Raw genomic sequence first — 16,329 nt, 5'->3', positions numbered from 1 at the left:
TTCTCTTTTAATTTTTTCTTTGATGCTTTAGTTGTTCAAACTACTTTGTTTAATTTCTATGTACTTGTGAATTTTCCAGTTTTCCTCCTGTTACTGATTTCTAGTTTCATGCCACTGTGGTCAGAAAATATACTTGGTATGTAATTTCAATCTTCTTAAACTTGCTAAGATTTGCTCTGTGGCCTAACATGTGATCTATCCTAGAAAATGAACTAAGAGAGTTGCTGCACTGGTCTCTGCCATACCAACTCACACGGCAGAGCTGTTAGCTTCTCTCTATCTGGCTTTACTATGTAAACTAAAAGTCTTTTTCAGAAGCAGCCGTACTTTTTACCCTTCACAGGCACTTAGTACAGAGAGACTGCAAGAAAAGCGAGGAAGGACAATCTCTCAGCTGATTAGCAAAGACTTCTAAGTCTTTTACTTCTAAGCTATATTATTAATGGGCTGGGATTAAGTTTACACTGTAGGTTGCCCAGTGAGGAGAATATGCAGACCTGCAACAACTATCAAAGAAGACAGACCATATGCTCTATTTTTTTGGTATTATAATGCCATATAACTATTATTTTAAAATAGAAGTAATAGAAATTACAATACACTTCATACTATTAAATTCAACTTTTGAAGAGTTTTATTATAAACTTTCTTGGGGAAGTAGGTCAAACTGATTCTAGGTGCTTCCTCTAAGAAACTTTTTTTGAGCCATGGGAGATATCTTTGGTTGTTACCATTTGGGCTTTTTCTTCTACCCCTTGAAATGCCTTTTTTTTTTTTTTCCTATCTTGGTCATTGACCCAGCTCTAGCCATAGCTACAAATACTTAATACAGAGTAGGTAACTTTCAATAGATAGTAAATGTTGGCGATTTTAAACCATCAGTATATTTGTACTGAAATTGTTACTATTGCTTACCTGGTACAATAATGTCTCCAAAACCCAGTATTGAAACTGGCATGAGGCACACACTCATTACTGAGAAATAGGCCAGCTTTGGTACCCTGATGACTACTGGTAACTGTAATTATGGGGGGAAAAAAAAGGCACCAATAAACTTCTTAGGAATATTTACCCACATCTCTTAGAAAGGGAAGGATATGAGAGTAATTGTTTTAAAACTTTTAAATAGACACTTTAGAAGAACTTGAAATCAGAGAACATAAACTATACATATATACTCTGAATCTAAAGAAAGGTTGAAAGAAATAGATACACAAGTTTGGAAAAATGAAACCCAACACACATAAGGGTTGACAGTATTAATCTAGTATCCCCGCATCTAACCTTTTTTTTTCCCTTTTTACCAAAAATCGGACTGAGGCCTTGACATAGATTTTTTAAAATTTTTTATTATTTTTTTTTTTGCAATCTGGATTTTTTCCCCCAAAGAAGAATCTTGTCTCAGAGGGTATGATTTAAAGTCCAATGAACATATCTGAAATACAATCCTTACTTTCTCATGGGGAGCTGAGGGTTGAGCAGTGGCTTCCACCAAGTTTCCATCATTCTAGGATGAAACCCAAGTCAATAGGTATTTAATAATTTAGAATAACTAAGAAAAGGGCTATATTTTGTGAGAAATAAAGTTTTACAATACCTTAACATGCACTACATGACCAATGAATTATACAGGAAGGCAAAATTATTAACTGGACACACATATATACGCTGGCAGCCGTTTCTATTTAATTGCCATCCCTACCTTTTCATTATTTCCAAAAGGTCCAGCTGCAAGTTCAACCATGATGCTCTCGCCATTCTAAAATTGAGGAGGAAGATGAAAGAAATTGCCCAATCACTCAAAGAGAACAATCTACCAGTATTCAAAAATAATTTGACCCCATGGCTAATGGCCTACAGAAAACTGATGAAAAATGGGCTGTAGAACACTTTTTTCCTAAAAGAGTCTAGCAAAAATTGGAGCCACCTAAAACAAAATTCACCTAACATATGGCTTCACACTATTAGAGCTCAACAATGATCAGAAACTAGCAGATAAACCACACACAGATTATTCAAGTGAAGCTTTGGGCAGTGATCTGTACTGACAACTAACAGCTACTAGCATTTTTAATAGGCTATAAATTTTAAGTGCTTGTAGTTACATTATGTCATATATTATGTGCCCTTAGTCATTTTTAGCAATAACAATGAATAGAGACACAAGAAATATTAAAATCTGATTTGTAATAAATATTGGTAACTTTCTCTGAATAAAAAAGACTTTTGACCTTCTGCCTACTTGCCATAATAACAATGAAGCCAAACTTGAAAAGACCCAGTCCTAAAGAACTTGAGAAGCATCTTAAGCTTGTCTCCTGTCCAGTTTCAGCCTTGCCAGCTTTTTATGTCCCAATCAAAACATTAACCTTAGCTGAATTTCATCCATGGTATCTGGCTAAGGCCTTTTTATGTGGGCTGTGTGAGGAGTTCCTTAATAGTTCCTTCCTGATAGCCAAGTCTGTTGTGAAAGGGAAACATTTGGAGGTAGCAAATTAAGACTGCTAGAAGCATCCATCTATACTTTACATTATGATGAGTATATCACCAAATAGGTAGTGGGAAGATAAATAAATGCTGCATAAGGAGAATTTGATCAACTAGTTATAATATTTTCCATGTGGGTGGGGAACATTGGAGAAATCACTTTAGTGTTTTTAAGAGGACTTCACTGATACCTGAGCTGAGTAGAAAGGATACAATCTCTAGCTACAGAAATCTTTTCCTCATGTTAAGCTTCAGGTTACAGAAGGGTTAAGTGTCACAGGAGTTTAGGAAAATAGACTAATATTAAATACAGTTCCTTATAGCAAATTACCATAATGTGATTTAATTTCTAGACAGAGTACATTTTGGTTCATTTTCTGTTATTTTAAACACTTAAGTAAAGACCATCACTGACATCCTCTCCTACATTCAAAGATATCTAAGTAGTATTTGTAAGATACTATACCAAGTTACAGGGTGGGTGGAAAAAAAATGAAGACAGGTTCTTATAGCCGGCCTGTTCAGCTTACTCATTAAAACTCTACTAACACCAGAGTTGAAAAATAGGTTTCAAATGTCCAATGTTTAATCCTTAAAATTTTCAGTTAAAAACAAAACCTCAAAAATCAGAAATTATACATGTAATTTTTATTTTGAGTTACCTACTAAGGTAAGGTCTACAGCCTTAATAAAAACAAGCAAACCAAACTCAGAAGAAGGTGTTAAAGTAAATCTGCACTAGTGAACTTCAAAGAGCACTTCTAATTTTTTACACCAGGTCAGATTACTACAAATCACATTCCTGATCAGTGGGAACTAATATGGAAAAAAAAGAAGATGAAAAATTCTCTAGGCAGAGAATAAACGGAGAGGGCTCATAGACACCTTTATTATTATCCTGTATCTTTAAAATTCTGAGACTCCAGTATTAAAACTGAATGGAAAAAAATTTTAAGGGTTTAGTTACAGTTCATAGATATATCCACTGTGTAATAAACGTGTCATATGCTAGGATTATCTGCTGATTTATGAGAATGGCTTTGTACAGAAAATGCTTTACTTTCATTATGAGACCCCTTTAGAGTGACTTACAAAAACATTTTTTTGAACCGAATAAATTGATACAAGATGGGATAGCTATAGATAGAACTTAAAAAAATGCTTTCGGGTGCCTGGATGGCTCAGTTAGTTAAGTGTCCAACTCTTGGTTTCAGCTCAGGTAATGATCCAATGGTTCATGGGTTCAAGCCCCACACTGGGCTCTGTGCTGGCAGTGCAGAGCCTGCTTGGGATTCTCTGTCTCCCTCTTTCTGCCCTTCCCTCATGCTCTGTCTCTCTCTCTCAAAAATAAATAAATGTTAAAACAATGCTTTCATTAATTGACATTTTTTGTTAAAATCCATAATACTAATTCTATGCTTTAAAAAGGTTACTTTTGCTCAACAAAGTCACTGAGTCAAATGGCTCATCATTAAGGCACAGAAAGATTCTAGTTAAAATGGTCCAGTTAGCTCTAATTTGGGGCAGTTAACTATGTTTACTACCTACTTGCATTTTAGCTCCCAACAGGGCACATGTTTGTGCCATGTATTTATGCTATTATAGAAAATAGTAAAAGTGCAATTTTACAGTGATTTCACAGATGACAGGGGCTAAAGAATAAAGAACTAATGGGAAAAAACATAGTGATTATAATATCAGATATTGAATATGGGAGAATGACAAAGGATAAAGAGATGATATAAAATTACAAAATAAGACTCAACATAAAATGGGGAAATTGGGAGAACTGAGCAATAAAATACTCACAAGATAGGAATTGAGATAAGGCAGAAAATCATGACAAGTAATGAAGGACTACCACACTCACCCAACACCTCTCCCTTATTCTGGGAACGGCAATGCCATTTTATGGAAGAGCTAGTGGCAGGGCTGGTTTAGGTGAACCAGGAGCTGTCAGCTGCTGATTCTAACCTCATAGAAAAAGCCAGTCTACGACAGTGAACAAATGGACAGAAGTGGAAAGGAAGAGTATATGCCCCTGGGTCTAGTTTCTCCTGAGGCCCAGCCCCACCCTGGCCTCTGGTGGATAGAGGAGGGGCTTTGGATAGAGGAGGGGTCCTTTCTGATATAGAAAGGTTACAGTGGGTTCTGTCAGTTCTGCCCAAAAGAATTCTACTGACGGAAGAGGAAGGCTGGAATGCTAGCCAACACTCCCTCATGGAACGGATTAGGAAACAGAAGCACAAAGTGCTGAGTGACCTGCCAGGGTAACAAGGTTACAGAGCCTCACATTAGGTGCTCTTTCTTAGTCTCAAATTAGGGATACAGAAAGGAAAGCAGCAATGACACATTTTCATTCTTTTTGCTGTTTATATTATCTATGGCAAACACTTATTGTTTTATAAGAAAAGTTACTTTAAAATGAGTAGGAAGAAAATTTATGTTCTCATGATTACCCAGGAGATACTTTTCATTTAGAATAACTTAAAGGCTTAAAAAAATCCCCTAGTAAAAGGCCAATTTCAATGACAATTTTTTGAAAGAGAATTAGAATGCACTCAATGGTAAATACCTGCAAAATCAACAATCTAAAAGCAGGTTTAAGATTCTCATCTTTTAGCATGTTTCTCATGGATTTCGAATATCATACCTTTGTGATGAATGGTGTTATGAAAACAAAAAATACATCATAGAGGAGGAGAAGGCCTAGCAGTATCACACATGACTGTTGAAAAAAGAAACAAATGTAAAGGTCAAATTTTCAATATCTAAATTAAGAGATTATACTATTTTGCAAGTACAGATAGACACGTGAAATTACATTTGAACACTAGTTTTTGAAATGTATTTAACAGTTATTACTATTTATACTTTTATTCTACCTACCACATTAAAAATTTTATCTTCTTTATCCTATTCTTTAAAAAAAAAATGAATCACTAAGTCAAAGAAATGCTCTTCGTTGATATTTTGTCTATAAGGATTTTGTGAAACTGACATATTATACAAATGATTAAAAATATTTTAGCTACCAAATCAGTGGTTGGCTGAGGCTGGCTATTAGGACTGATAGCAAAAGGGCAGAACAGAGCTTTTGAAGAGATGAGAAATGTTGTATAATTAAGATGGTGGCTACAAAATCATTCATTTGCAAAACTTTAATAAACTGTACACTTACAATGGGTGCATTTTATTGTATGTAAATTATACATTAATAAAGTTTTTTTAAAAAGAAAAAATTATTTTAGCTAGCAAAGTAGTATACTTTACCTTGAAGTTGGGTAACTTCAGTGTTTTAATTAAATTCAGACAGAAAGCAATCCCCAAGATATCCTGTAAAATCCAAGCCCACCTAAAATCAAAAGAAGTTACTTTAATTGGTTTATGTAGTTATTTTTAGATGGGACTTTTCAAAAGAAATAGATCACTAAAGTGATATCATCCAACTGCTATGATTTGACTATTTGATTACTAAACAGCAATTATAATGACCAAAAAACCTCTCATATGCTCCATATTTATCAGTTTACTGTCCTAGAATAACGAATACCACTATACTAAGAAAAAGTTGAAAGGCTACCTCAGAATATATATCAGATATAGTGCATACTTATCTTTAACCTTTGAACTTATACACAAGTCCCTTTTAGAAAGGTAGCTCAAAACAAAGGATATTAGTGTTAATATACATCCAGAGAGCTACAATCTAAAGGAAATAAGATCTATGTAACAGACTCTACAAGGAATTGATATGCATAATTATCAACTGAAGCTGCCTAAAATTGTATACGCTTTGCTTCCAAATTTTAGGCTATAAGTGGTTCTGGGCTTTAATAATTTTATTAATAAACCATTAAAAAGTTAAAATTTTTTCTGGTTATCCTTCCTGCAAATGGACAGATATCTGTGTATTTCCTCTCTTACATAAAAGATGGCATACTCTAGATATCCTTTTCTCACTTAAAAATACACCCTTAGGGGGTGCCTGGGTGGCTCAGTTGGTTAAGCATCCCGACTCCTGATTTGGGCTCAGTCATGGTCTCACAGTTCATGAGTTCAAGCCCCACACTGGGCTCTGTGCTGATAGCACGGAGACTGGTTGGGATTCTCTGTCTCCTCTCTCTTTGCACCTCCTTCGCTTTCTTTCGCTTTTTCTCTCAAAAATAAATAAATAAATAACCATAAAAAAAAAAAAATACACCCTGGAAATCACTGCAAATCAATTCATAGAGATCTTCATCCTTAACAGCTGCATTGTACTTGTGTGGGTATACCATAATTAGGTATATTTTTGAAGCCTATTTCAGCTTAGATGTTTAAATCATAATACATATTTCCTTCTCTATATGACCTTGAATCCATTAGCATAAGATCTGTTTATTTAAGTATTTATTTAGCTTGTTTCAAGACTATGGTATTCTGGGATAAAAGCAAAAAAAAAAAAAAAAATCCATACTAACCAAAATGCATAATTATCATGCAAGATATAAAATAATGTATTCTTAATCTAAGAGCAAATACACTGAGTAGTCATACCTATCTTCATTTCTAAATACAGCCCAAACAACAGATATTGCTACGCATAGTCCAGAGAGAAAGATAAGTCTCACTTCAATGCTTTTGCCACGAAATGTAATCCTAAAAAACAGATCAAAATAGGTTAGTTTACTCTGTAGATGAATTACAATGTTCATGTAATATGAAAAATGGCAAATGTTAACCACAGTCACAAGAAAGTTATTAAAATATCAATTTAAGTTTTAAGTACAACAAATGATACATCAAAAAATCTTTTATCAGTTCAACAGAACTGTCTGTGATGATGGAAATTTTTCAGATCTGTGCTGTCCAATATAGTAGCTATATGTGGTTATTAGCATTTGAAATGTGGCTAACGAGACTGAGGAACTGAATTTTTAAATTTATTTAATTTTAATTAACTTAACTTTAAACAGCCACATGTATATTGGATTGCACAGGTTTAAAACAGCACTCCTACTTTTCCCTGTATCATTTTAAATTACAAATACCAACATTATAGAATTCCTTGTAAGAGATACATACGCGCATTGTCCACAGGGTATCTTACGAATTAGTGCAGCAAGACAGTTGTACAGACTCATTGCTGATGCTATGCAGAAAATTGCTATCATAACATAAACTAGAAAAAAAAACCAAGACACTAAGTTATATGAGAACAAAAGGAAATGTGATAAGAAAATATTTATACAAGCAATATTAAGGTTTAGCTTTCTTACTGAAACACGATACTTTCAATGCAGTGACCATACTATAATTTGAATAGGTTACTAAACTGAAAATATTTACATCTTGAGTTTCATTGAAGAGTGGGTAGGATTGCTCAAGGGCTGAAGCTGTCTCTACGGTTTCTATCATTCAATGATTCAAACTAACATGTCTGTTAAAGATGTTTACAAAGTGAGTTGTAGATATTTCTAAGTATTTAAACGTAAGGAATGGACAAATTAAGAAAACAATATATGGTGCCTGGGTGGCTCAGGTGGTTGAATGTCTGACTTTGGCTCAGGTCATGATCTCTCGGGGTTGTGAGTTTGAGCCCCACATTGGGCTCTGTGCTGTCAGTGCAAAGCCTGCTTTGGATCTACTCTCTCTTTAAAAAATAAACATAGTATACGTATAAATATAGTATAAATAGTATAATAGTTTAAATAGTATAAAAATAGTATAAATGTTTTTAAAAATAGTATAAATAGTATACTATTTATAGTATAAATGTTTTTAAATAGTATAAATGTTTTTAAAAATGCAGGTTAAGGATGAGAACTGACACTTACCTTAGACATTAACCATGCTATCTATATTTTCCTACGGTGGAATTTATCTCTAATAACTTGATCTGTGGTAAAACCAAATCCATTTAAACAAACTCTGTTATGCTATGAAACTAAGGTAGTTAAAATTCACAATTATTTTTCTATATTAGCTATAGTTATTTGACAATTATTTAAAATTACATTTAATCTCCTTATTCCTAAACAGGGGAAGAAATGATTGTACTTTAAAATAAAATATTCACTTTCTTAGCTTTCTCAAAATTTCACAATGGAAATACAAATTTTACCTGAATTTTTCAAGTTCCACTAAATTTCAGAAAATTATAACTCTGTGTAGGTGAGAAAGAGAGTAATCTAGAGACAGTAAATCAATCTTTCTTCTTCTTTTTAACCAATACAGCTTCTATTGCATCTTTAGAATGTCACAAAAAAGCCTGAAAAATCACCTGGCATCTTGCTGTTTCTGTAGCTGGACAACTTAGATCTTGTTCACGAGTCTGCAAAACTATTCCTTTTTTAGAAACATAGCTACCATTCCCCAATTTTCTGATATCCTTGTTTTCAACTATTGGCCCCTTTCTAATTGGTAAACTTGGACAAATTACTTTTTTAGTTCCTTGTTATTTGTTATTACTAGTTACATATGGTAATGTAAGCAGTAAGAAAGACAGTAAAAAATTGCCAAGTTATGTTTGGCAAATCATACACCAAAGGTTGCCCACCCAAGTTTTAAAACATAGGCAGAAATCATGCTCTTGAGACCCAGAGTTTTAGGTATTATATTCAATGCCTACTATACTAAGAAAATGATTAGGCATGGGAAAGAATCTGGTTAATATAACAATCTTTAGTTACTTTCTTGAACATGACTTAACATTAAATGGTAAGGGGAAACCTCACAATTTGATACATTTCATATATTAAAAATGGCAGCAACTTTAGCCAAAAGGAACCATAAGGAACCAAAATAAAAATAAATTTTGCAATATCACATAGATTTAGTCAGTCATAATTAAATCCCATGTCCTGGAATAAACCATGAGATTTAACGATCTCCCTCTTACATTAAAAATTACATTTAGGGGTGCCTGGGTGGCTCAGTCGGTTGAGCGTCCGACTTCGGCTCAGGTCATGATCTCGCGGTCTGTGAGTTCGAGCCCCGTGTCGGGCTCTGGGCTGATGGCTCAGAGCCTGGAGCCTGCTTCCGATTCTGTGTCTCCCTCTCTCTCTGACCCTCCCCCGTTCATGCTCTGTCTCTCTCTGTCTCAAAAATAAATAAACTTAAAAAAAATTAAAAAAAAAAAAAAAAATTACATTTATAGGGGTGTCTTGGGTGGCTAAGTCAGTTGACCGTCTGACTTGATTTCAGCTCAGGTTATGATCCCAGGGTCCTAGGATTAAGCCCCATGGTAGGCTCTACACTAAGTGTGGAGCTGCTCTCTCTCTCTCTCTCTCCCCCGCTCTGCCTGTCTCCCCTGTTTGTGTTCTCTGTCTCAAATAAAATTAAAAAATTAAAAAAATTACATTTATAAACAAGGCTTTTTAAATACCAATAAGTTTAAAGAAATTTCTCACCAAAAATGAAAACATGCTTTAGGGTAGGGTAGAGGAATCCCTTTTCAAAGATGACTAATTAACTGACTTTGGGTCAGACGCAAACTGAAGGCTGTGTATTAAGTTAGAAATACAAGCTGCACAATGACAATGTAATAGAAATAACTTTCCTAACATCTATTCTCCCAGCAACAGATTGAAATAGGAGTGACATTGAAATAATTAATTTTTCTTTCATGTTTTAATGTTTATGGGGAGGGGGGGTGGCGGAGGTAGAGAGACAGGGAGAGAGAATCCCAAGAAGGCTCCATGCTCAGTGCAGGTTTGATCCCACAAATCGCAAGTTCATGACCTGAGCTGAAATCAAGAGCCAGATGCCCAACTTACTGAGCCACCCAAGCGCCCTGAAATAATTCTTTTTTCTAATTGGAAATATATGTCATAGTAGACAGGAGAAATTAGACAATAAGCTGAAACTAACCTCAGTTTTCTAGTCCAGAAAATTGTACTAATATTCTCTAAATAAGCACTACAGTCTGTAGCAGTTTTTACGAAGGGTTTTTGCCAATTCTTATCAGGCACACTGCCCTATATCCTGGTCCCCTCCTCTTTGTGCTGTACATCAGCCAGAGATGGCAAATTTCCATTCTTTCAGGCTACTAGCAAGATAGTCCAGGGGATGGGCAAGACCATACAGTTCCTACCCCTACCTTCTTAAAGGAAAAGTATCAGTTACTATCTAGACCACAGGCAAGTCCTTGCATGTTTGTATGTCTTTAGATGTAGTATAATCCTGACTGTTTATACAAGCAAAACAAAATATGAGCAACACATCTTGATTTGCAAGCTGACAAAAGAACAAACTACACTTTGGGAGTGAGCAGAGGCAAATCAATTAGCAATTCAGATAAACTTCAAATTCAGTTTAATAAACTTTTAATAAAGTTCAAAAAATAAAGTTTTAGTGTGCTGCTTAGATACTGGGCTATCAAGCTTTATGTGCAGAGAGGGAAACTTAGGGGTCACAGCAATTCTTTCAAGTCATATGAAGTAGTGTTCTTATCTGAAGATGTAGTATATTTTCAATCTGAGTATTTTTTATCCCAGAGTAATGGGGATCCTAACACTTCTGATAGTTTAAAAAGTTAGTATCACTTTTTAATTATTTGCTTAAACTTTCCAGGTAGAATACCTTAAAGGAAATCTGGTGAAGTAAATGAAAAAATTGTATGCTGAAAGTAGCAAATATAAAATAGGACTTCTTACCCAACCATTTGTAGAAGAAATAAAGTAAGACCATCATAACACAGCAGATGACCACAAATATTACAACTGTTAGAGGACTAAAAGTTAAATATTCTTCCTTCTTTCTCCTCATTTCTCTATCTTCAGTGTTTGTCACGGCCTTCATGTTCTCCCTGCATAAACATACACAGGAACTTGAGAAAATCTCTGCCAGGTACAGTTATTTTTAAAATTGACCTCCAATACCAACTTAAATTTGTTTCTGACTACAAAGTAATATACTTTAAAAAACTGCACACCAAACAAATAGAAAATACTTAATCTAGCAAGTAAAAGGTCCCTATAAACTCTGTGCTCCAGAGACGATCTATTATTAATCACTAACTTCTGAAACAACACTTTTTTCTTTTCTGGAAGCAAAATTATTGACACAGATGATATTTATCACATAAACAAATTAATGTTTGTAGATGTTTATACTATCTAATTTGAAAACTATACTGATGTAATAAATTTCTGATGATAACCAATTCTTTTAACATACTTATTACCAAGTTACAGACAGTAAAGTACTTCTAAAATTAGCTTCTCTTACAGGTAAACATTAAATTCTTCTTTCAATCAACTCAGTATTTACTGTATACCTGTTCTGTGCTCATCAGGATATTACAAAGCATTCAAAAGAAGTTCAAGACATAGCTTTCTCCTACCTTAACATAGCAACAACCCTTGCTAAGCCACACAGCTAATAAAAGCAGAGATAAAAGTTGAAGAGGGGTCAGTAGTGTCCTTTGTTGAGCAGTCTCTGTTCTGTCATCTTATTGTCTCATCTCAGTTACATGGAGCCCTCTATATACTTTTTTACTTCTACTCCCTTCAGCTCTGATCAACTAAACTCTCATTTCCTTTGCTTACACCCTGACCCTTCTCATCAGGTCTGGCTCAATACAAACTTCAGGTTAAAAAAAGTTTACTTCTATCAAATTGTCCACTTGCCAGACTGCTTATTTACCAACATACCACTTTCTTATTAGAAAACTGTTGACTAGTATGGTCACTACATCGAGTATTTGTGACTCAAGGGAGGCTGCCTGGGAAAAGAGCAGGGAAAGGGTCCGGGGACAGCCACACCAGCACATTCTGGCAACTGCAGAGCTGGATGTGAAGGTATCAACAGAAGTATCAATAAAAGTGGTATCTGAGTGGTAAAAGGTGCCAACCTTTGGTATCTGTCATTGCAAACAGATACACTTAAAGCTATTTTTATCACAGTGAAAGATATATATATTCATATATAGCACAATGAAAGATTTATATATTCCTATTCAGTAAACCAGTAGAACACTTTAAAGGAAAAGATAAATATGGCAAAGTAAAAAGCACCAGGCAATTTTTGGAAAGGAAACATATACTAGATTTATATCATATAAAATACAACAATTCATCTTTTAAAACACTATATTCCTAAGTAGCTTAAGAGCTATGTATAATGAAAAGCTAAGCTTTTTTTCATGCCATCTTGAGTTTATGGAGCTTGAGAACCAATGATTTCATTATAGTAAGACTTTAATTCTCAGTTTTAAACTGAACCAAGGCATCTTTCCCTTCTGCATAAGGTACATCTTTCATTTGGCAGGTAATTCTGACTTACGAATTCCTGTTCTGGTAAATTTTCCCTTTCCTAAGTTTTATTCTCTTTCCCCTTCTCTTTTAACTCTTTTTACTTGCTAAATGACAGTCCATATGTTCATTTTTAAAAATTAAGATCTCATTGACATATAATATTAATTTCAGGTATACAACATAATGACTTGATATTTGCATACATAACCAAATGGTCACAATAGGTATAGTTAACATCCGTCACCACAGTCACATTTTTTTTCTTGTGATAAGAACTTTTATTTTTTTATTTTTTTTTTCAACGTTTTTTATTTATTTTTGGGACAGAGAGAGACAGAGCATGAACAGGGGAGGGTCAGAGAGAGAGGGAGACACAGAATCGGAAACAGGCTCCAGGCTCCGAGCCATCAACCCAGAGCCTGACGCGGGGCTCGAACTCACGGACCGCGAGATCGTGACCTGGCTGAAGTCGGACGCTTAACCGACTGCGCCACCCAGGCGCCCCTTGTGATAAGAACTTTTAAGATCTACTCTCTTAGCAACTTTCAAATACACAATACAGTCTTACCAATTATAGTCACCATGCTGTACATCGCATCCCCAAGAGTTACTTATTTTATAACCAGAAGTTTGTACCTTTTGATAACCCTCATTCATTTTGCCACCCTCACTCCCTGCCTCTGGGAACCATCAATCTGACTCTCTGAGTCTCTGAGTTCCTTTTTTGTTTGCTTCCACATATCAGTGACATTATACAGTATTTGTCTTTCTCTGTCTGACTTATTTTACTTATAGCACAGTGCATTCAAAGCCCATCCATGTTGTTGCAAATGGTGCTAATGTTCTTAATCATTCTACTTTTTACAAAACATTTTTCCCTTTGTCACTGATTCATCTTCTCTTTCTTGTATTATAAGGTCAGGCCCCTCACCCACACCCACACGTACACTTAGTTCTATCTTTATTTTACTCTTAGAATCAGCCATCTCAATTTCAAAATTCATAATCTCGAAAGAGAGAATTAAAAAAAAATTTTTTAGTGTTTATTTATTTTTCAGACACAGAGAGACAGAACATGAGCAGGGGAGAGGCAGAGACAGAAGGAGACACAGAATCTGAAGTAGGCTCCAGGCTCTGAGCTGTTAGCACAGAGCCTGACATGGGGCTTGAACTCATGAACCATGAGATCGTGACCTGAGCTGAAGTTGGACGCTTAACCGACTGAGCCACCCAGGTGCTCTTTGAAAGGGAATTTTAAAAGCAGCAAGAGAAAACATTTACGTACAAGGGAAACCTCATAAGGGTATAGGCTGAATTTTCAACAGAAACCTTATACAGGCCAGAAAAGGGTGGCATGATATATTCAAAGTACTGAAAGGAAAAAATGTGCAACCAAGAATACTCTATCCAGCAAGGCTATAATTCAGAATAGAAGGAGAGATAAGGAAGTTCCCAGACAAACAAAAGTTAAAAGAATTCATCACCACCAAACCTGCTCTACAAGAAATGTTAAAGGGGACTCTTGGAGTGGAAAGGAAAGACCATAAGTGGGAGTAAAAAAAGTAGGAAACACAAAAGCAGTAAAAAATAAGTATATCCAAAAAAATCAGTCAAGGGACCCACAAAATCAAAAGATGTAAAGTATGCTATCATATACTTAAAACCCGGGAGGTGGGGAGAGGAGTAAAGAATGGGTTCAAATGTAAGTGACCATCAAGTTAACACTAACTGCTATATGCAGATTTACATATAAACCTAATGGTAACCACAAATCAAAAACCTTGTAAAACATATGCAAAAAAAAAAAAAAAAAAGAAAGCTGGGGCACCTGGATGGCTCAGTCGGTTAAGTGTCTGACTCTTGGTTTTGGCTTGGGTCATGGTATTACAGTTTCATGGGGTCAAGTCCCACATTAGGTTCTGTGCTGCCAGCACACAGCCTGCTTGGGATTCTCTGTCTCCCTCTCTCTCTGCCCCTCTCCACTCACGCTGTATCTGTCTCTCTCAAAATAAATAAATTAATTAAAAAAATAAATAAAAAGAAAGGAATCCAAGTATCTCACAAAGAAAGCCAACTAATTGTCAGAGAAGAGAGCAAGGAAAGAAACAGAAAAGAACCAAAAAAACAATCATAAAAAGAGTAACAAAATGACAATAAGTACGTATCTATCAATAATTACTTTGAATGTAAATAGACAAAGTGTTTCAATCAAAAGATAGAGGGTGACAGAATGGATAAAAAAAAGAAGAGCCATCTGTATGCTGCCTAACAAGAGACTCATTTCAGACCTGCAGACACATGCAGATTGAAAGTGAAAGGAAGGAAAAGCATTTATCATGCACAAGGGTATGAAAAGAAAGCTGAAGTAGCAATACTTATATCAGAAAAAATAGACTTTATTATTTTTTAATGTATATTTATTCTGAGAGAGAGAGTGGAGGAGGGGCAGAGGCTGGATGGGGCAGGGAGAGACAGAAAGAAAGAAGAGAGAAAGACAGATAAAGAGAGGGAATCCCAAGCAGGCTCCATGCCCAGGGCTGGGACTCAATCCCATGACTGTGAGATCACGACCTAAACCAAAATCCAGAGTCAGACACATAACTGATTGAGCCACCCAGGTACCCTAGAAACAAATAAACTTTAAAAACTGTAACAAGAGACAAAGAAGGACACTATATAATAATAAAGGGGACCATCCAATGAGAAGATATAACAGTTGTACATATTTATGCACCCAACATGGAAACACCCAAATACATAAAACAGTTAATAACAAACAAAAAGGAAAGAAATGAGAGTAATACAATAATAATAGGGAACTTTAACAACCCACTTGCATCAAAGGACTGATCATCCAAACAGGAAATCAACAAGGAAATGGTGACTTTGAATGACCCATTGAACCAGGTGGATTTAACAGATATATTCAGAACTTTCCATCTTAAAACAGCAGAATACACATTCTTTTCAAGTGTACATGGAACATTCTCCACAACAGACCACATATAAGACCACAAAACAAGCCTCAATAATTAAAAAAGATAAAAGTCATACCAAGCATCTTTTCTGACCACAATGCTATGAAACTGGAAATCAACCACAAGAAAAAAGCTGGGAAGACCACAAGTTAACATGGAGGTTAAATAATATGCTACTAAACAATGAATAGGTCAACCAAAAAAATCAAACAAGAAATAAAAAATTACATGGAAACAAATGAAAATAGAAACAAAAAGGCACAAAATCTTTGGGATGCAGCAAAAAAAGTTTTCAGGGAAGTTTATAGCAATACAGGCCTATCTGAAGAAGCAAGAAAAAAATCTCAAACAAATAACCTAACCTTACACCTAAAGGAGCTAGAAAAAGAAGAAACAAAGAAACTCAAAACCAGCAGAAGGAAGGAAATAACAAATAACAGAACAGAAATAAAGGAAACAGAAACTAAAAAACACAAAACAATAGAACAGATAAATGAAACCAGGAGCTGGTTCTTTGAAAAGACCAACAAAATTGATAAACCTTTAGCCAAACTCATAAAAAAAAAAAAAAGGGGGGGGGGGACTCAAACAAAATCACAAATGAAAGAGGAGAAATAACAACC

At 35.1% G+C, this 16,329-nt stretch overlaps 1 protein-coding gene across 2 annotated transcripts in view; it reads right to left on the bottom strand.

Annotated features, from left to right (window-relative positions):
• The window catches only part of SPPL2A (signal peptide peptidase like 2A), a 52,542-nt gene that overhangs the window by 13,101 nt on the left and 23,112 nt on the right, over positions 1–16,329 (bottom strand). Inside the window, exons 6-13 of one of the 2 annotated variants that reach the window (XM_078448606.2) lie at positions 11,127–11,278; positions 7,555–7,651; positions 7,027–7,128; positions 5,761–5,842; positions 5,141–5,215; positions 1,703–1,759; positions 1,454–1,507; positions 916–1,018 (exon numbers count right to left, since the gene is read on the bottom strand). In XM_078448606.2, the coding sequence (XP_078304732.1) occupies positions 916–1,018; positions 1,454–1,507; positions 1,703–1,759; positions 5,141–5,215; positions 5,761–5,842; positions 7,027–7,128; positions 7,555–7,651; positions 11,127–11,278 (722 nt within the window). The remainder of the gene's footprint in view (positions 1–915; positions 1,019–1,453; positions 1,508–1,702; positions 1,760–5,140; positions 5,216–5,760; positions 5,843–7,026; positions 7,129–7,554; positions 7,652–11,126; positions 11,279–16,329) is intronic. The other variant, XM_060618535.3, reaches the window with a different exon arrangement.

The sequence above is a fragment of the Panthera onca genome, chromosome B3, assembly GCF_046562875.1.
Source record: "Panthera onca isolate mPanOnc1 chromosome B3, mPanOnc1 haplotype 2, whole genome shotgun sequence".
In the NCBI taxonomy this organism is placed as follows: domain Eukaryota; kingdom Metazoa; phylum Chordata; class Mammalia; order Carnivora; family Felidae; genus Panthera; species Panthera onca.
Note: the sequence above shows the minus strand (reverse complement) of the source record. Positions and strands in the feature narration are given on the sequence as shown.